This window comes from Rhincodon typus, chromosome 3 (genome assembly GCF_021869965.1).
Source record: "Rhincodon typus isolate 14 chromosome 3, sRhiTyp1.1, whole genome shotgun sequence".
Taxonomy (NCBI): domain Eukaryota; kingdom Metazoa; phylum Chordata; class Chondrichthyes; order Orectolobiformes; family Rhincodontidae; genus Rhincodon; species Rhincodon typus.
The window spans coordinates 122802680-122824436 of record NC_063334.1 but is presented as its reverse complement, the minus strand read 5'-3'; the positions used below and the strand labels follow the sequence as shown (position 1 = coordinate 122824436).

The 21757-nt window shown below is 44.7% G+C and overlaps 1 protein-coding gene across 2 annotated transcripts; it reads left to right on the top strand.

The window, feature by feature from the left end:
• The first annotated feature begins 433 nt into the window (after window positions 1-433).
• Window positions 434-17720, top strand: LOC109924927 (sialic acid-binding Ig-like lectin 15). 2 transcript variants are annotated; one of them, XM_048595282.1, is made up of 5 exons: window positions 434-544; window positions 10372-10449; window positions 13523-13891; window positions 15046-15420; window positions 16734-17720. In XM_048595282.1, the coding sequence occupies exons 1-5, from the start codon at window positions 472-474 to the stop codon at window positions 16736-16738; spliced, it is 900 nt and encodes a 299-aa protein (XP_048451239.1). In that variant the 5' UTR covers window positions 434-471; the 3' UTR covers window positions 16739-17720. The 2 variants fall into 2 exon arrangements, with proteins under 2 accessions (XP_048451239.1, XP_048451238.1); XM_048595281.1 differs by having other exon boundaries at window positions 10372-10770.
• The last annotated feature ends 4037 nt before the right edge of the window (window positions 17721-21757 follow it).

Sequence of the window (21757 nt, the reverse complement as noted above, 5' to 3'; positions counted from 1 at the left end):
TGGAGATTTAAATAAAGATTTACCTGCTTTTGGAGCCATGAGGCCGCCGCACCATAAACAAATTTATAGTGTATTGAATTACACATTATAACTGACAATATTTCCATATCTATTGTGCTTAAATCAAAATTGGCCAGGTTCTTTAATGGATTCAGCTTGAACCCCAGGCAGTGAGGCCAAAGTCTACCCCTCACTTGTCCCATCCTCTCTTTAACGTGTCGAATGGTGGAGCAGGCTCGAAATGCCGGATGGCCTACTCCTGCGCCTCGTTGCTATGTTTTCATTGTTACCTTTTTCAGAGCTCAGACACACATAGCAAACAAACTGCAGTGTCGCACTTTGGTCTGGGAAGCGAAGAGTTAAGGTGCCTGGCCGTAGGTGGAGTTGTAAAACCGAGTGAGAGCCAGGAGGAAGGGAAAACGGTTCAGGATTAATTTCAGCGCTGAGCAGGTTCGGTCAAGGGACTGAAGAATGAGTGAGGGATTCAAGAGGACGGTGTTAGCGGCCTTGCTGTGTATCATCACTGAGATCAGCTACACTCAAGGTGGGCTTGTATGTGTAGCTGTAATTCATCTGATTGTCTTTTCAAATGGCCAGAACTTAGCCCGGTCACTGGAAACTATAGTAAATTGTTAATGGGTTAATGCCTGGAGTGTGCGAATGCTCGTAGCTTAGTTGTATGAGAGTACTGCTCACTCAGTTAAGTTCCTTCTGAAAGAAGTGACAGAGCTCTGAGTTTAGTGACAAGCATCTCGTCACCTGTTTGCACTCTTTATCAGGCTCCAGGGAAAGTTCAGGTTCAGTGTGGAGTGCCAAATGTTCTTTGTCCTTCGATTGTCTGAATGGCAGGGCCTTGGATTAATGAGAAAACCAAATCATTATCACTTGGTTCAATAAAGGACTGGAAAGGAAATGAAGGAGTCAGTTAATAATTGTATTCTCCCACTCTGAGTTGGTGCAGTGACTCACTGAATTCTGCAGGTCAAGGCTGCTCACAGGAACTAAACCTGATGTTCCACAGGGAGCACAGCAAGGAATCAGGCTATTCAGGCCACTGGTCCATGTTTGTGTGTGTGTGTTCCACACAACATAGGAAAAGTAATAGGCCATTCAGCCCCTTGAGGCTGTTCGCCATTCAATGAGATCATCATTAATCTGTGCACAAAGCTCCATATGCCTATCTTTGGCCCATATCCCTTACTAACTTTATTGAACAAAAAAAATTATCTACCTCAGAATGAAAATTAACAACCGATTCAGGATCCACTGCCATATTGTGGAAGAGAGCTCCAAACGTCTCCCACCCTTTGTGCGTAGAAGTGCTTCCCATCATTTATCCTGAATGGTCTGGCCCTAATTCTCAGACCGTGCCCCTTGTTCTAGAAGGCGTCAAAATAGTTCATCTACCCCGTCTTTTCCTGTTAATATCTTGAAGACTTCAAACAGACCACCCTTTGATCTTTCATGTTCTACCAGAAGACAAACTTAATTTGTGTATTCTCTCCTCATAACATAATACCTGAAGACCAGGTATCTTTCTTGTAAAGCTACAACTCCCTCTACAATCATCACTCTTTCATCCTTTCAACAATCCTTTTTATTCCTTTCTCCTTCCGGTGCTCAAGTAATTTGCCATTATCACTATTATAGAATCATAGAATTCTGCAGGACAGAAAGTGCCCATTGAGTCTGTACTGCCAAAAACACACTTCTAGCTACACTAGTCCCACTTTCCCACACTTGGGCCCATAACCTTGAACGTTATGACATTTCAAGTGCTCATCCAAGTCCTTTTTGAAGATTGTGAGGTTTCCTGCCTTAACTACCCTCCCATGCAGTGCATTCCAGATCCCCGTCACGCTCTGGTTGAAAAAGTCTTTCCTCAGGTCAGTTGGAGGTCATTGTACATGTTGGTACCAACGACATAAGAAGAGAAAGGACAAGGTTCTGAAGAGAGAACATCATCAGAAATTAGGCAGGAGGCTAAAATGTGGGTCTTTGAGGGTAGTAAAATCTAGATTACTCGCGGCAGCACATGCTGGTGAGAGCAGAAATAGGAGGGTGGAGCAGATGAATTTGTGGATGAGGAACTGACACGGGGGCAGGGATTCATATTTTCATTGGAATCTCTTCAGGGGTGTAAGTGATCTGTATAAGAAGGAACGTTTGCACCTGAATTGGAAGGGAGCCATTATCCTGATGAGGAGATTGGCTAGTGTTACTCAGGAGGCTTTAAACTAGTAAGAGGGGTGGCAAGGGTTGGACCTAAAGAGACAGTGAGAAAATATCAGTCTGAGGCTGGTACAGTTGAGATGAGGAGCAAGTCAAATAGTCAAGGCAGACAGGAGCAAGGCAGAGAAGAAGGTAGGACTGATGAATTAAACTGCGTTTATTTCATTACAAGAAGTGTGACAGGTAAGACAAATGAACCCAGAGCATGGTTGGGAACATGGAACTGGGATATCATAGCAATTACAGAGACGTGGCTCAGGGATGGACAGGACTGACAGCTTCATGTTCCAGGGGATTCATGCTCTAGGTAGGATAGAATGCGGAGGTGGGGTGGGGAACAAGAGTGGAAGGGGGTGGTGTTTTTGCTTAGGGATAACATTACAGCGGTACTTAGGGAGGATATTCCTGGGAGTACATCCAGTGAAATTATTTGGGTGGAACTAAGAAATAAGAAAGGAATGATCATCTCTTTGGAATTGTCCTATAGACCCCCCAATAGTCCGTGGGAAATTGAGAAACAAATTTGTAAGGAGATCTCAGTTATTTGTAAGAATAATAGGGTGGTTATGTTAGAAGATTTTAACTTTCCAAATATAGACTGGGGCTGCCATAGCGTTAAGGGTTCGGATGGAGAGGAATTTGTTAAGTGTGCAGAAGAAAATGTTTTTATTCAGTATGTGAATGTACCGACTAGAGAAGGTGCAAAACTTGACCTACTCTTGGGAAATAAGGCAGGGCAGGTGGCTAAGGCGTCAGTGGGGCAAGTGACCATAATTCTATTAGCTTTAAAATTGTCGTGAAAAAGCATTGACCTGATTTAAAAGTTAAAGTTCTAAATTGGATTGAGGCCAATTTTGACGGTATTAGGCAAGAACTTTCAAAAAGTTGTTTGGGGGCAGATATTCACAGCTAAAGGGATGGCTTAAAAATGGGAAGCCTTCAAAAATGAAATAAGGAGAGTCCAGAGACAGTGTGTTCTTGTTAGGGTTGAAGGGCAAGGCTGGTAAGTGTAGGGAATGTTGGATGACTAGAGAAATTGAGGTTCTGATCAAGAAAAAGAAAAAGAAGGGAGCATATTGTCAGGTACAGACAGCAGGGATTGGGTGAATCCCGACAGGAGTATAAGGGCAGTAGGAGTATGTTTAAGAGGGAAATCAGGAGGGCAAAAAGGGGCCATGACATATCTTTGATAAATAGGGTTAAGGAGAATCCAAAGAGATTCTACAAATGCATGAATGACAAAAGAGTAACTGGGGAGAGAATAGATCCCCTTAAATATCAACAAAGCCACCTATGTGTGGCAGATGGGTGAGATACTAAACAAGTATTTCACATCAGTATTTACGGTGGAGAAAGATGTGGAAGCTAGAGAGCTTGGGGAAATAAATAGTAGTATCTTATAAAGTATCCATGTAACAGACGAGGAGGTGCTGGACGTTTTAAAAAGCATAAAGATGGATAAATCCCCGGGACATGATCGGGTGTATCCCAGAACTCTGTGAGAAGCGAGGGAAGTGATTGCTGGGCCCCTTGCTGAGATATTTGTATCATCGACAGCCATGAGTGAGGTGCCAGAAAACTGAAGTTTGGCTAATGTGGTGCCACTGTTTAATAAAGGTGGTAAGGAAAAGCCAGGGAACTATAGACTGGTGAGCCTAACATTGGGTGGTGGGCAAGTTGTTGGAGGGAATCCTGAGGGACAGGATTTATATGTATTTGGAAAGGCAAGGACTGATTAGGGATATTAAACATGGCTTTGTGCATGGGAAATCGCCTCTTACTAACTTGATCAAGCTTTTTGAAGAAGTGACAAAGGAGATTGATGAAGGCAGAGTGATAGATTTTGTATATATGGACTTCAACAAGGCATTCAACAAGGTTCTGCTGGTAGACTGGTTAGCAAGGTTAGATCACATGGAACACAGGGACAACTAGCCATTTGGATACAAAAGTGGCTCAAAGGTAGAAGTTGATGGTGGAGGGTTGTTTTTTGGACTGGAGGTCTGTGACCAGAGATGTGCCACAAGGATTGATGCTGGATCCACTGCTTTTTGTCATTTATATAAATGATGTGGATGTGAATAAAGGAGGTATGGTAAGTAAGTTTGCAGATGACACCAAAATTGATGGTGTAGTGAACAGTGAAGAAGGTTATCTCAGAGTACAGCGGGATTTTGATCAGATGGGCCAATGGGCCGAGGAGTGGCAGATGAAGTTTAATTTAGATAAATGTGAGGTGCTGCATTTTGGGAAGGCAAATCAGAGCAGAACTTATACATTTAATGGTAAGGTCCTGGGGATTGTTGCTGAACAAAGAGACCTTGGAGTGCAGGTTCAAACTTCCTTGAAATTGGAGTTGCAGGTAGATAGGATAGTGAAGAAGGTGTTTGGTACATTTGTCTTTATTGTTCAGTACATTGAGTGTAGGAGTTGGGAGGTCATGTTGTGGCTGTACAGGACATTGGTTAGGCCACTTTTGGAATGCTGCATTCAATTCTGGTCTCCCTGCTTTAGGAGAGATGTTGTGAAACTTGAAAGGGTTCAGAAAAGATTTACAAGGATGTTGCCAGGGTTCTAGGGTTTGAGCTAGAGGGAGAGGCTGAGTAGGCTGGGGCTATTTTCCCTGGAGTGCCAGAGGCTAAGGAGTGGCCTTATAAAGGTTTATAAATTCATGAGGTGTATGGACAGGATGAATAGCCAAGGTCCTTATCCCAGGTTAGGGGTATCCAAAACTAGAGGGCGTAGGTTTAGATAGGGGAAAGATTGAGAAGGGACCTAAGGGGCAACATTTCCCTGCAGAGGGTGGTGTATAAATGGAATGAGCAGCCAGGGGAAGTGGTGGAGGTGGGTACAATTCCAACATTTAAAAGGCATCTGGATGGGTACATAAATAGGAAGGGTTTAGAGGAGTATGGGCCAAATGCTGGCAAATGGGACCAGATCAGTTTAGGATTTCTGGTTGGCATGGATAAGTTGGACTGAAGGGTCTGCTTCCGTGCTGTACAAGTCTACGACTATGACTTCTACGCCTCCTGACTTTCACATTAAAATGATACCCCCTTGCTATTGACCCTTCAAATGATGGGAACAGCTGCTTTTAATCCACCCTGCTCCTCTCATACATCTCAGTCAGGTCCCCCCTCAGCCGTCTCTGGTCCAAAGAAAATGACCCAACCTTATCCAATCTCCCTTCACCGCTGAAATGCTCCATCCCAGGCAACTTCCTGGTGAATCACCTCTGAAATTGAAAGTTAGTCTCAGCGATGGTGATCATGAAATTATCATTGATTGTTGTAAAAACGCATTCTGGTTCACTCATGCCCTTTTGAGGAGGGAATTCTGCCATCCTTACCTGGTCCGGCCTACTTGTCACTCCAGGCCCACAGCAATGTTGTTGACACTTAACTGCCCCCTGAAAATGGCCGAGTGAGAGATTCAGTTCAAGGGCAAGTAGGGACGGCCATCGAACGCTGGTCTTGCCAGTAATGCACACATTAGGTGAAAGATTTTTTAAAAATTCCTCGTCATAACTTTCTCCAGTAATTCAGATGATATGAGTAAAATAAGTTTGGGGACAGGGGATTTCTGAAGAGGGGTCTAGGCCCGAAACGTCAGCCTTCCTACTCCTCTGATGCTGCTTGGCCTGCTGTGTTCATTCAGCTCTACACCTTGTTATCTTGAGGAGTCAGTTAGCTGAGTTGGCTGGAGAGTTGGAGTATGGTGCAGTATAATGCTAACATCATTGGCTCATCTCTGTGCCAGCTGAGGTAGGTCTTACAGAATGTCCTCATGACATATCCCATGGTTACAGGGACAGGGCAGGAGAATGGGGTTGAGAAACATATCAGCCATGATTAATGATGAGCAAACTCGATGGGCTGAATGGCTGAATGAATCCTGCTCCTCAATGTTATCTTATGGTCTATCGTGATAACAGAACTGAAGGCACGATTGGCAACCCTCAGACAATGAGAAAGCAATGTGGAATGAGAGAGACAGCAAAACTAGCGCAGGGCCCAACAATGTCTCAGGGGAGCAAAGGGGAAGGAGAGATTTGCACAGAACATAAATTCATAACCATTTGAGCTCCCAGGCATCTAACTGTGAAGTCAGCAGATATGCCCCACTCAGTGTCCATGTAACATCTTGAATACATGAGTTGACTCTACACTGAATAGATCAAACATTCCTTTTGCTGTTGTCTGGAACTCATCCTCTTCGTCTCGTGTTGAAAGTCTCACAGTGGCCTTTCTGCTACTCAAAGTGACCTTACCCTCAGAGCTGCCCAGAGGGGCTATGAGATTGAGAGGTTGAGCAGGCACTGCTGGTTCAGAATTTGGTCCTTGCATACTCGAGGCATTTGGCCTTGTTGGATTGGTCAGCACTCTCTCATCACTGTCTCAGAAGGTTGTGAATTCCGCCTTTAACCCCCAGAGACTGGAGCCATTAAAACCCAGGGAAGTAACCCACAGAAAGGCAAGGTGTATCTGTGATGGGGTAATACATTTTCAGGCTTTAGGGGTTTCCTGTAAAACCAGGCATCTGTATAGGACTTTGGTTCGACCACATTTGGAATACTGCATATAGTTCTGGTCGCCACATTACCAAAAGGATGTGGATGCTTTGGAGAGGGTGCAGAGGAGGTTCACCAGGATGTTGCCTGGTATGGAGGGCGCTAGCTATGAAGAGAGGTTGAGTAGATTAGGATTATTTACATTAGAAAGACGAAGGTTGAGGGGGGACCTGATTGAGGTCTACAAAATCATGAGAGGTATAGATAGGGTGGATAGCAAGAAGCTTTTTCCTCCAGAGTGGGGGAGTCTATTACTAGGGGTCACTATTTCAAGGTGAGAGGGGAAAAGTTTAAGGGAGATATGCGTGGAAAGTTCTGTACGCAGAGGGTGGTGGGTGCCTGGAACGCGTTGCCAGCGGAGGTGGTAGAGGCGGGCACGATAGCGTCACTTAAGATGTATCTAGACAGATACATGAATGGGCAGGGAGCAGAGGGATACAGATCCTTGGAAAATAGGCGACAGGTTTAGATAGAGGTTCTGGATCGGCGCAGGCTTGGAGGGCCGAAGGGCCTGTTCTTGTGCTGTAATTTTCTTTTTGTTCTTTGTTCTATTTGGATGTGGCATCACTTGCAAAGCCATCCTTAAGCACCCTGGAGTAGGTGAAAGGGAGCTGCCTTCTTGAACCACTGCTGTCCATGTTCTGCAGGTAAACCCTTAATGCTGTCAGGGAGGCAATTCCCAGGATATTGACCCAGCAACACTGAAGAAATGGTGATATATTTCCAGGTCAGGATGGTGAATGGCTCAGAGGAGAGCTTGCAGTGGTGGTATCCCTGCGTATCTGCTATCCTTATCCTTCTAGCTGGAAGTAGTTGTGGGTTTAGAAGGTGCTGTGTAAGGAGTTTTGATGAGTTGCTGACACTCTATTTCAGAGAATAGACCCTGGGAAGTTTGATGAGAAGGTGATAAGATATTTTTCTAATTCCTTCCTTTTTTGTGATATTGTTGAAAAAGGACATATTTTGTCAAAGATTTTTATCTTGCACAAATCAGTACTATTTGCAAGAACACCAAAAAAGGGAAAACATTGTATATAATGAGTGAGAAAAGTTTGTTTTCCCTTCACATTGTTTATTTCTTGCTAATTATCTTGATGGAGAAGGATAATGCCCGAAACTTTGACTGCTCCTTTCCTCCAGATGTTGCCTGGCCTGCTGTGTTCTTCCAGCCTCCTGTTTGTCTACCTTGGATTCCAGCATCTGTGGTTCTTTTGGCTCTAACCAAAAACTGGAGCTGGCATAGCCTTGGCAGATAAGGTTAAGGATAATCCAAAGAGATTCCACAAGTACATTAAGAGCAAGAGAGCGACTAGAGAGAAATTAGGGGCCCTTAAAGAATAAAAGAAGTTGTTTTTGTGTTGAACCTGTGGAGATGGGAGAGATATTAAATAAATAATTTCCATCTGTTTTCACTGGGGAGAAAGAAATGGAGGCTAGAGAACTCTGGGAAATAAATATTGGTGTTTTGAAAACAATTCACATTTGCAGAAGAGGAAGTACTGGAAGTCTCAGAAGGTGTAAAGGTGGATAAATCTCCAGGACCTGATCTAGTGTGTCCCAGGACGTTGTGGGATGTTAGGGAGGAAATTGCAGGATCCCTTACAGAAATATTTGTATCATCTATAACTAAGGGTGAGGCACCAGAGGATTGAAGAGTGGTTAATGTTGCACCTTTGTTTAAGAAGGAATGTAAGGAGAAGCCTGCAAACTGTAGACCTGAAAGTCTGACATCAGTAAGTTGGAGGTGATTCTGAAAGTTAAGAGTTCTATGCATTTGGAGAGGCAAGGCATAATTAGGGATAGTCAGCATGGTTTTGTGTGATGGAAATCATGTCCCACAAATGTGATTTAGTTTTTTGAGGAAGTGACCCAGAAGATTGATGTGGTCTGAGCAGTGGGCTTTAGTAAAGCCTTTGACAAGATTCCACATGGTGGACTAATTGGTGAAGTTAGATCACATGGGATTCAGGGTGAACTTAGCAATTGGACACAAAATTGGCTTAATGGCAGGAAAACAGAGAGTGCTGGTGATGGGTTGATTTTCCCATCTGGAGGCCTGTTACCAGCAGTGCTCCACAGGGATCGATGCTGGGTCCATTTTTGTTTGTTATTTATATAAACGATTTAGGTGAGATTATAGAAGGTGTGGTTAGTAAGTTTCCAGATGACACCAAAATTGGTGGTACAGAAGACAGTGAAGAAGATTATCTAAGGTCTTAAATCAACTGGGTCAATGGACTGACGAATGGCAGAAGGAGTTGGATTTGGATAAATGCGAGGTATTGCATTTTGATAAAACAAACAAGGGCAGGACTTATACAATTAGAAGTAAGTCATAGAGTTATAGAGATGTACAGCATGGAAACAGACCCTTCAGTTCAACTCGTCCATGCCGACCAGATATCCTAAATTAGTCTCGTCCCATTTGCCAGCATTTGTCCCATATCCCTCTAAACCCTTCCTATTCCCGTACCCATCCAGATGCCTTTTAAATGTTGTAATTGTACCAGCCTCCACCACTTCCTCTGGCAGCTCGTTCCATACACACACCTCCCTCTGTGTGAAAAAGTTGCCCCTTAGGTCCCTCTTAAATCTTTCCCCTCTCACCTTAAACCTATACCCTCTAGTTTTGGACTCCCCCACCCCGGGGAAAAGACTTCGTCGATTTACTCTATCCATGTCCCTCATGATTTTATAAACCTCTGTAAGGTCACACCTCAACCTCCAACACTCCAGGGAAAATAGTCCCAGCCTAATCAGACTATCCCTACAGCTTTGGGTACTGTTGTAGAACAGAGAGACCTCGGGGTTCAGGCGCATAATTCTTTGAAATTTGTATCACATGTGGACAGGGTGGTTAAGAAGGCATTAAGCACCCTTGCCTTCATTGCTCAGACCTTTGAGTATAGGAGTTGGGGTGTCAGGTTGAAGGTGTACAGGGCTTTGGTGAGGCCTCATCTGGAGTACTGTGTCCAGTTCTGGTCGCCCTGATATAGGAAGGATACTATTAAGCTGGAGAGGGTTCAGGCAAGATGTACCAGGATGTTTCCGGGAATGGAAGGTTTGAGTTATAAGGAGAGGCTGGATAGGCTGGGACTTTTTCACTGGAGTGTAGCAGGTTGAGAGGTGACCTTATAGAAGTTTATAAAATCATGAGGGGCATAGACAAGATGAATGATAGGTGTGTTTTACTTTGGATGGGGATTTCAACACTGGGGACATACTTTTAAGGTGAGAGGGGAAAGATTTTAAAAAGACATGAGGGCAACCAGAGAGTAGTTTGTATGTGGAATGAACTTCCAGAGGAAGTGATGGATGTGGGTACAGTTACAACGTTTAAAAGACATTTGGATAAGTACATAGGAAAAGTTTGGAGGAATATGGGCCAAATGCAGGCAGGTGAACTAGTTTAGTTTGGGATTATGTTCGGCATGGACTGGTTGGACCAAAAGGTCTGTTTCCATGCTGTATGACTGTATGACTCTATATAATGTGTCTCTTTTTAGCAACACTCCAGTTCTGTACTGCCAAATGACTATTTTGTGATATGTTGTTATTCTCCACAGGTTTCAGTCAGAATGGCTGGATGATAGAGACACCGAGCAGACTGACGGGTAGGGAAGGAAAGACCACTGTTCTGATCTGTAAGTTTACTCATCCTCACCCAGGATATCCAGGAAATATTACTGTTACATGGAAGGAGGTGCGGGCAAATGTGATGCTCTATAGTTACACAAACTATCCATCGCTGAACTCGCAGAACGTGGTGTTTGAGAATATGATCCACCAGAATACTAATGAGCGTTACCAAGTGCTTGGGAATCCAAGGGAGAATGATGCTTCCATAATCATCAAACAGCTGTCTCTACATGACAACTATCAGCAATATATTTGCCTTGTGAATCTGAGCCACTATCCCAATGAAACATCACAGAGTTCAATTCAAACAATTACTGTGGTGCCAGGTGAGGATTTGTTCAAAGTTATCGAATCAAATTGTCAATGATTGGGGTCGGAGAGTCGTGCAACATGGAAGGAGGCCATACATCCCTTCACATTCATGCTAACTGCCCAATCATCCCATTCCCTTCCCCTCACACCGTAGTCCTGTAATTCCTACATTTTTCACCTAAATCGAGCTCCTGAGCCCCAGTTTGCAAGCTATCCTGTTTTGAAATATGATTTTGAACATCTCCCCTAACTTTTAGGGGCAGCACGGTGGCACAGTGATTAGTACTGCTGCCACATAGCACCAGGGACCCAGGTTACAGTCTGTGTGGAGTTTGCATAATTCTCCCACTGTCTTTATGGGTTTCCTCTGGGTGCTCCAGTTTCTTCCCATGGTCCAAAGATGTGCAGGTTGGGGTGGGATTGGCTATGTTAAATTGCCCATTGTGTCCAGGGATGTGCAGGCTGGGTGGATTAGCCATGGGAAATGCAGGGTTACAGGGATAGGGTGGGTCTGGGTGAGATGCTCTTCGAAGGATAGGTGCAGAATCAATGGGGTGAATGGCCTGCTTCCAAACTGTAGAGATTCTATGATTCTTTCCATTTGGAAATCCCTTGTGGATAGAATGTGAACCAGAGACCATCTGCCCTGTCACTTGAATGTGAAGGTTTGTAAGAATTGAGTAGAAGAAGATAATACCATGTTAAGTTTTGAAGAACGAGAGGTGATTACCTTGCAAAGTCTAAACTTAATTAAGGCTTTGGCTGGGTGGGTACTGAGAGGGTGTTGCAGACTTTCTGACTGGACTGTGCAGAACATGAAGTTACAGCCTCAAGGTGACAGCTTGGACCCTTGGACTGAGATGAGGAGAAATCTCGTCAGTTGGAAGAATATGAGAATAGTGTGGGAAGGTTAGAATTCTGCATCTTACGGACACTGGAGCAGACTCAAAGGGCTGAATAGCCTTATCCTGTTGTGGCTACCCACCGTTTCTCAAGGGTATTGAGGGAAAGCCAATAAATGCTGGCCCAACCAGCAATACCCAATGAATAATAAAAAAAATTCAATCAAAACTCTTCCTAATTTTAAAAGTAATTAAATCTCCTTTGCATCTTCTTTATTTCAACGGGGTCATAGCACTACCCTCTCTTTGAGTTCAAAGCTTGTGGGTTCAGGTCTTACATAGCCTCGGCTGATATTCCCACTCTAGTTCTGAAGGAGTGCTGCTCTGTCAGAAGAGCCATCTTTCCCAAAGAACATAGCTGAGCTCACATCCGCTTGTTCCCATGGAGATCATATGAGAAGAAGCAATTATAATTTCTCAAGTAGACAAACAGGAGGTTGGAAGAACACAGCAAGCCAGGCAGCATCTGGAGGAAAGGAGCAGGTCAATGTTTTAGTTATTCAGGGCTGGATGTGGGGGTAGGGGGGAGCTGCAGATAAAGGGGAAGGGTACAGGTGGAGATGGAATGGCGGTGATAGGTGGACACTGGTAGCAGGGCTACCATGTTGGTCAGCGGGAGGGATGAATCCAATTGGTGGCTGGAAGGAAGGGTCAGTAGGTGGAATGGAAAGGAGCAGGTGGGGCTGGAAGGAGAGGTGGAGAATGGGTGGGGAGGTTATTGGAGAACTCAATTTTGAGTCCTTGAGGCTGTAGGATGCCCAGGCAGATGATAAGGTGTTGTTCTTCAAATTTGCGTTATGAGTCATTGTGACACTGGAGGAGGCCGAGGACAGACATGTTGGGGCAGGGATTGGGGAGCGGGGACGGAGAGTTGAAATGGGCAGTGACCGGGAGGTTAGGTTGGCCGTTACAGGCCAGGCGGAGATGCTCAGCGAAACGGTCACCTAATCCACGTTTGGTCTCACCCAACATAGAGAAGACCACATCGGGAGCACCGGATGCAATAGACTAGGTTGGAGGAGATGCAGGTGAAGCTCTGTCTCACTTGGAAGGGCTGTTTAGGGCCTTGAATGGAGGTGAGGTCACAGCGACTCGGGACGCAAATTTGAGGAACAGCATCTTATCTTTTGCCTCGGCACCATACAGCCTGCAGGACTCAACATTGAGTTCTCCAATTTCAAATAACCTCCCCACCCATCCTCCAGCTTCTTTTCCAGCCCCACCTCTTCTCTTCCATTCCACCTTCTGACCCTCCTTTCCAGCCACCAATTGGATCAATCCCTCCCATTGACCAACCAGGTCGTACCTACCACCAATGTCCACCTATCACCATCATCCCACTACCTTCTCCCCAGCACCTCCCCCCCTCTTTATCTGCAGCTCCTCCTACCCTCCACATCCAGTCCTGAAGAAGGGTAATATCCAAAACGTTGACTGCTCCTTTCCTCCAGATGCTGCTTGGCCTGCTATGTTCCTCCAGCCTCCTGTTTGTCTACCTTGGATTCCAGCATCTGCAGGTTTTTTTCTCTCTAACATAATTTCTCAAGTGTCCTGACCAACACATGTCCCCAGATTATTAGGTCATTAGTACTTTATCCCAGAGCTTGCTGTGCAGCAATTGGATCTGTATTCCTACATTGGACCAGGGGACCACATTCCACAAATACTTTGTTCAGTTCACAATATTTTTGGCCAATGTGTGAAATTGTGAAAGCTGCTGTAAAAGTGCCTGCAGGCTTTTCATTAATTTTTTCTAAAGCTGCCTCACTTTCTGTTTTACTGAATGTTGGCATAAGCACAAGCACATTGCGATTTGCCTCCCTGTATTTGTGTGACAGTCTGTAAAGTCATTTCTCTATCTCAGCTGCAAGGAATGATTTGGTGCCAGTGAGTGGGAAGAAGGGAGATTCTGCCACACTGCCCTGTGCCTTTAACCCCCCCGAATGGCTCTCCCAGTCCGTCACTGTCCTGTGGATGAAGGAGAGCCCAGACAAGGAGTCCACTATTTTGAATCAAACTCGTTTCCTCCGTGCTGGTTCTCACTACATCGACTCGGTCACTGTCAATGAAGGACAGCGATATGAACTGATTGGAAACCTGACCCAAGGAGATGCCTCCATCAGAATGAGGGACCTGTGGCTGAACGACTCCAGTGATTATTTCTGTCGTGTTCACGTCAGGATTGACAATCAGGAAAATGTGACTCAGGATGTGTTGAGACTCCAGGTAGACGGTAAGGGAACACCGCGGTCAGGAATTACTCATTTCCAATTACCTCCACCATTTACAATTCGATTATTCAATAGCTCCAATTGCCCACATATTGAGAAGGTGGTAGGAGCTGTCTTGTTGAAACATTACCATCACTTACTTGAGTAGCCTCCCACAATGTGTCCCAGGCCGAACCATCTTCAGCTGCTTCATCGATGACCTTCCCTCCATCATGATGTCAGAAGCGGGGATGTTCACCGATGATTGCACAATGTTCAGCACCATTCACAACTCTCACACACTGAAGCCATGTCCAAATGCAACAAGATCTAATCAATATCCAGGCTTAGGCTGACAAGTGGCAAGTGACATTAACACCACACAAGTGCCAGGGAATGACCATCTCCGACAAGAAATAATCTAATAATTTCCCCTTGACATTCAATGGCATTACCATCACTGAATCCTGCACTATCGACATCCTGGGGGTTACCATTGGCCAGAAATTGAACTGGACTAGACACATAAATACATTGGCTACAAGGGCAGTTCAGAGGCTGGGAATCCTGCAGTGAGTAATTCACCTCCTGACTCCCCAAAGCCTGTCTACCATCCACAGGGCACAAGTCAGGAGTGTGATGGAATACTCCCCAATTCCCTGGATGGGTGCAGCCCCAACAACACTCAGGAACCTTAACCCCATACAGAACAAAGCAGATCCTGTTTGATTGACACCACATCCACAAGCATCCACTCCCTCCGCCACTGACACTCAGAGGCAGTAGTGTGTACTATCTACAAGATGCACTGCGGAAATTCACCAAAGATCCTCACACAGTACTTTCTAAGCCTGTGACCTCCATCATCAAGAAAGACAAGGACAGCAGATGCATGGGAACACCACCACCTGCAAGTTCCTCTCCAAGCCACTCCCCATCCTGACTTGGAAAATGTATCGCCGTTCCTTCAGGTCAAAATCCTGGAATTCCCTCCCGAAGGGCATTGTGGGTCAACCCACAGCAGGTGAACTGCAGCAGTTCAAGAAGGCAGCTCACCACCAACTTCTCAAGGGGCATCTAGGGACGGGGCAGTAAATGCTGGCCCAACCGGCCACACCCACATCTCACAGATCAATGAGAAAAACTTAACGTGCATCTCTCTGTTTCCCTCCCGAAGCCCCAGCGACGATCCTGGAGCTGTCGGCTGTGAGAGAGAATGGGACTGGAACCGTTATCGTGTGCCGGGTGGTGGGGGAGCCATTTGCCAATATAACGTGGGTAGATGATAAAGGCAGCCCCGTGCACAGGGGCACGACAGTCACCCGAGAGCCAGGGAGACATCAGACCCTGGGAAAGCTCCGTAACCCAGCACTGAGAGGGACATACAGCTGTGTGGCCGAAAACAAACACGGCAGGGACTCTCGTCAGATTGACTTCCCCTCTACTGACAGCAACTACTCCAATTTCATCGTGGGAATGCTGTGCCTGATCCCTTTAATCAAATTTCTCCTCCTGCTGGTGACAGGGATCATTCTCTTCATGAAAATAAAAGGTTCGTCCATCTGTCTCTGTCTGTTTTGTGATTTAAAGCAGGAATGAGCAAGAAAGTGAGTTAGTTACCTCCCAAGTTGTCAAGAAAGGACCCTAAATGTGACCGAAAATAATTAGGAAAGCAAAAAGCTGCTGACCCTGGAGACCTGAAATAAAAATAGAAATTCCTGGACAAACTCAGCAGGTCCAGCAGCATCTGCAGAGAGAGAAACGGTTAGCATTTTGAGTCATATTGGGCTCCATAAGACCACAAGACGTAGGAGCAGAAGGAGGCCATTCAGCCCATTGAGTGCTCTGCATTCAATGAAATTGTGGCTGATCTGGTTATCCTCAACTTCCCTTTCCTGCCTTATCCCTATTACCCTTGATTCCCTGACTGATTAAAAATCTGACTACCTCTGCTTTGAACATACTCAATGACCCAGCCTCTGCGGTAAACAATTCCATAGATTCACAACCCTCTGAGAGAAGAACTCAAAATATTAACTCGGTTTCACTCGTCACAGATAATAAAAATACAAACCTGCTTTGGCCAAGTCTGAGATAGCAACTGTGGAATAATAGTTCTGTTACTGCGCCTAGCAGCCTGGACCGTACTGAACTCAACATCTCACCACAGCAGCAATGATATTTCAAATTTGATAAGTCTCGAATAAGATAGACATCCTATCAATGATCTTGAAGCTATCGGATTGTTGTAATAATGAATCAGATTCACCCATGCTCTTTAGGGAAGGAAATTTTCTGTCGTTACCCAATCTGGCCTGCATAACTGCTGATAGCTGCTCTCTGAAATAGCAGAGAAAGCCACTCATTAGTGCTGGGCCAGCATTTATTGCCCGTCCCTAGTTGCCCCTTGAGAAGGTGGTGGTAAGCTGCCTTCTTGAACTGCTGCAGTCCTCCTGCTCTGAGTTGACCCACAATGCCATTAGGGAGGGAATTCCATCATTTTGACCCAGCGACACTGAAGGAACAGTAAGATATTTCTGTTTTTGCTGTAATTGATTCTGGTGCCTTAGTCAAAGCCAGCTAGTCCATTTGTTTTATTCCTTCTATCCTTTCTCGTGGTCGATACAACAGAATGCCTGACAGAGCCTTTCAGGGAGCAGTTCAAAATTATCCACATTGCTTTGGGCCTGGAGTCACATGTAAGCCAGACCAGGTAAGGATGGCAGTTTCCTTCCCTAAAGAACATTAGTGAACCAGATGGGTTACTTGATGTACTGGATATCCTTCATACACAGTATGTTTAAAATACTGAATGGCTAATGGACGAACAATACTTGAACATTGCTTTTCTCTTTCTTCCCACAGATTAAATGACCATCAAATGGAGGGTGAGACATCCATGGCTCCCATACGAACCCTTTTTTATTCCCCTCTCCCTTTATACCAGGGTCTTATCCTGAATGGGACTCATAATTCGCCATCAGAATAGACTTTGTCTTCTCCTCTTTCCTGGTTTTACTTCTTTGCTCTGATTGATGCTCCCAGCGTGGTCCTGAGGGAGTTCTGCACCATCGGAGACACCGTATTTCTGGCGGGATGTTAAAGTGGTGCCCTGCCTGACCTCTCAGGGGAGAGTGAAATGTCCCAAGGTCACAATTTCAATGAAAAGCTGCATGGTCACCTTGGGGGGTGGGGGGTGTCCAAAATTTATCTCTCAATTGGTGCTGTGAAGAAAAGAAATTGTCCTGTGTTTGCGGGATCTTGCTGTGCTCAAAATGATTGCGGTGTTTCCTGCCTTTCAATTGTGTCGGAACTTCCAAAATGTGATTGACCGCACAGAATGTCAGGAAGTCGTGCTGTATCCTGCAAATTGTTTTTGTTTGTGTCGGAATTTCTCTGTATTTCCTTCTCTTCAAGTCATCCAGCTTTTACCTACTTCCTGATGTGTACATTCCATATCTCCACTGCAGTGTAGAATCTATCTGTCTCCAACATTTTCCACTGGTTTCTGGCTCCCGTGCATTGTTCTGCAGTTCTGCTTGTCACCTCAGCATCTCCAGTGGTGGTTTCTTTTCCAGATCCATTCCATTATCTCCATGGATACCTTCCTGGCCCCAGCCACCTTTTATCTACTGGTTGTTCCTTAGCCACAAACACTAATCAAAATGGGGGTCAGTTTACACACGTAGGCACTTGGCACAATTGAAGATTGTCTGACTACCAGCCTTGGACTGTGACATCTGCCAGGTAAATGTCAGAAACATAAAAACCACAAGAAGAAACATTTTGGCCCTTAGAGCTTGTTATAGAGTCATAGAATCCGTATGACACGGAAAAAGACCCTTCAGCCTACCAGTCCATGCCAAAGACATAATCCCAAATTAAACTAGCCCCACCTGCCTGTATTTGGCCCACATCCCTCCAAACATTTCTTATTCATCAACTTATCCAAATGTCTTTTAAACATTATAACTGTTTGTAGTCTGGAAGTTCATTTTGTACATGAACCACTCCCTGTGTAAAAAAATTGCCTCTCATGTCTTTTGTAATTTTTCTCCTCTCAGCTTAAAAATATGCCTCCAGTCTTGAAATCCCCTGTCCTAAGGAAAAGACGCTTGCTATTAACTCTATCTATAACCCTCATGATTCTATAAACCTCCATAAGGTCGCCTCTCAACGTCTGCACCCCAGAGAAAAGCCCAGCCTTTCTTCATAAGCTGCATTCCCCGCAGCATCCTGGTAAATTTAGTCCGAATCCCCCTTCTGAACCCTCACCAGCTTAATGATGTCTTTCCTATAACAGGGCAACCAGAATCATTCTGCCCTTCAATATGACCAAGGCTGATTCTCTATCTCATATTTCCCACAGGGAGATTAAAGCCATTACTTTGTTCCTGTGTTGCAGATAACCACCCCACTCTTTACAGTTGAACCAGACTGTTTGCAAACTTATAACCAAAATAATGCAGATGCTGGATATCTGGAATAAGAATAGAATTTTTTGGTGAAACTCAGCAGATCTGGTAGCATCTGTGGAGAGGCAGAGTCAGAGTTAATGTTTTAAGTCCAAAACCACTCTTCTTTGGCAAGTTTGCAAACAGTGTCGCTGCTGCTGTGGAAATGAAAAGAACTATGAGATAGAATGGGACTTTTTTCTTCCCATTCTCATTAACAAAACCTTGGTCATGGCTCTGCCCTCTGCAACTGAATCCTCAGCTTCCTGACCCACAGACTGCAGTCAGTGAGGATAGACAACAGCACCTCCTCCACAATAATCCTCAGCACTCACACCCCCCTCAAGGATGCGTTCTCAGCCCCCTACTGTACTCCCTGTACAACCACGACTGTGTGGCCAAATTCTGAACGAATACCATCTACAGGTTCGCAGACGACACCACCGTGGTAGGACGGATATCAAACAATGATGAGTCAGAATACAGGAAGGAGGTAGAGGGCTTGGTGTCATGGTGCAATGATAACAACCTCTCTCTCAATGTCAGCAAAACAAAAGAACTGATTATTGACTTCAGGAAGAAAGAAGGAGGATACGCCCCTATCTACATCAACAGAGCTGAGGTGGAGAGGGTCGAGGGCATCAAGTTCCTAAGGGTGGTGAGAACCAACAATCTGTCCTGGACTTCCTACATAGATGTAACAGTCAAGGCGGCACAGCAACGCCTCTTCTTCCTCAGGCAGCTCAGGAAATTTGGCATGTCCATAAGGTCCCTCACCAACTTCTACAAACGCACCACAGAAAGCATACTGTCCAGGTGCACAACAGTCTGGTATGGCAACTGCTCTGTGCAGGACAGTAAGAAACTACAGAAGGTGGTATGCACAGCCCAGGCCATCATGGAAACCAACCTCCCATCTATGGACTCTACTTATACTTCTTATTGTTGCAGAAAGGCTGCCAACATCATCAAAGACCCCTCCCACCCCGGTAGTGCTGTCTTCCAATCTCTTTCATCAGGCAGAAGATATAGAAGTTTGAACACATGCACCAACATCTTCTTTCCTGCTGTCATTAGACTTCTGACTGGACTTCTCTAACTTCAAATCTAATCTTGATCTTGCTTTGTGCACGTCCTGTACAGCTGTAACCCTGTATTCCTCAATCTGTCTAAGCACTCTGTGATCTGTATGTCCTTGTTTGCCGTGATCTGTCTGTACTGGTCACAAAACAAAGCTTTTCACTGTACTTAGGTACATGTGACTACAATAAACCAAATCAAATTATTAAATAGCTGCATAATTAGTTAAAAAGACTGAGTAAATAAGAGTGGCAATCCTGTTATTGTGATGAGGAGTAGAGGACCCAGAAGGAGAGATTTTGAAGGATTTGGAGACACGCTAGAATTAGTTACGAATGGTATGTGTTCAATAAAAGGTAGTTAGAAACTATTGATCAATACATGACCTAACTGCTACATCTGGCCAAATCCTGTGAATTTGGACAACTGAAAGATGATCTGATCAAAACTAGGGCTGTCTTAGGCATATGAGATCCTGCCATGAGATCATGCCTGCCATGGGAGGATCAACCTATTTTCAAAGTGGCTTACAACATGTGCAGATGCTCTGATATAGTCAATCACCAGCCAAGCACTTAAATGAGAGAGGAAATGAGCTTTTGCATTATGCTAAGAGATATTCCAAGCTAAAGAAGAATATGATATTGGGAAAGAAGGGAGAAATATTCGCAGAAAAGCCAGAGGACAACGTGTAAATATTGTGGTGGACATCACTTAAAACAAGGAAGTGTGTGCAGTGTGTGGAAAGCTATGCTCAAACTGCACCAGTGATCTGAAACCCCAGCCTATTCTTCTCGATATGTGGGTTCAAATCTCCCCACGGCAGACAGTGAAACTTGAGTTTAAAAACCTGGAATTAAAACAACTATATAACCATTGCAGATTGTTGTTAGAAAGAAAAACCTATCGGATTCGCTAATGCTCTTTAGGAAAGGAAATCTGCTGTCCTTACCCAGACTTCCGTCCATGTGACTCCCAGCCCATAGAAATGTGGTTGACTTTAAGCAGTCCGCTGGATAATTAGGGTTAGGCAATAAATGTTTGTGTGGCTTGGAGGGTGATGGTGTTTCAAGAGATGTCACTATCCAATGCAACCATTGAAGAATATTCTGTCTTAAGTTGTCAAAGTAAAGGTCTTAATGACCCTTGATACAAAGGATGGCTGCTGGCAAGAGAAGCTGTGTGAAAACAGTGTTCTAACCATGTTCTAGTTATCATTCAGAAGGTAAAGATGGATATGTATGCCATTCAGTGTTTTCACCGCTCCAGAGGTGGATTGAAACACAAGGTAAACTAGTCAGCAAATTCCCAGACTGGGAGCTACTGTGGATGATTTTAGTTCTTCCATTGTGGACAAAGCAGGCTGTGCTAAAATTCATTGCCATCTTGAATTATCCAGAGGTCAGTTAAGAGCCAACCATGTTGCTGTGGGTCTGGGGTTGCATGTACACCAGACAGGGGGTAAAGGATGGCAGATTTCCTTCCTAAAGGACATTAATGAACCAAATGAACTACAGTGTTTCAAAAAGGCAGCTCACCACCACCTACCCAAGGACAACTAGGAATGAGCAATAAATATCTCATCAATGATGACTGCATCCTGTGAACAAACATGAATAAAAAAATGCACGTGCCAGATCTGACCAAATTGGGACTGATTAGAATAACAGAGTTTCATTCAAAAATCATCATTTTCTTGTAACTGCAAATTATGGCACTTTGCTTTTCTGCTTGCTTTTTCTAATGGAGAGGGGATGAGAAAAGCATTTGGATTTAATTTACGAGCCATCGTTAAAGTGTGGGCCAGGTTACAAACCCAGAGCTTCTGGCCTATAGGAGGGGGGCCACTCGCTGTTACACCACAAGACCCAATCTGTACTAGGATTATATAGAGTCTCAGCCTGAGCATACACTATCGATGGGTTTGCAGGGAATGTACCACATAATGACTTCTCCTGTGGGATGCACTTCACAGAATTGCGATGTGCAGAAGGAGGCTATTCGTCCCATTGTGCCTGCATCAGCTCATTAAACAAGCATCAACCGATGCCCTCTTGAATGCCATGATTGAACCTCCATCACATTTCCACAGTACATTCCATGTCCTAATCATGCTCCGAGTGAAAACGGTTTTTCCTCACAGCATCCTCTATTCCCTCTGGTTCCTGTTCCTTTTACAAGCTTTTACGTTTATGCAGTTGGAAACTGTAGACAGCAGATCTACCAGATAGCTGAGACAACAAGGTGCAGAGCTGAATGAACACAGCAGGCCAAACAGCATCATAGGAGCAAAAAGGCTGACGTTTCAGGCCTAGACCCTTCATCAGAAAATTTTCTGATGAAGGGTCTAGGCCC

Excerpts from the sequence above, each read along its gene's own strand:
- LOC109924927 (XM_048595281.1), top strand. The coding sequence starts at position 472 with ATGAGTGAGGGATTCAAGAGGACGGTGTTAGCGGCCTTGCTGTGTATC. Across the intron at positions 545-10,371 it reads TGAGATCAGCTACACTCAAG|GTTTCAGTCAGAATGGCTGG; the intron begins GTGGGCTTGTAT and ends TATTCTCCACAG. Across the intron at positions 10,771-13,522 it reads AACAATTACTGTGGTGCCAG|CTGCAAGGAATGATTTGGTG; the intron begins GTGAGGATTTGT and ends TCTCTATCTCAG.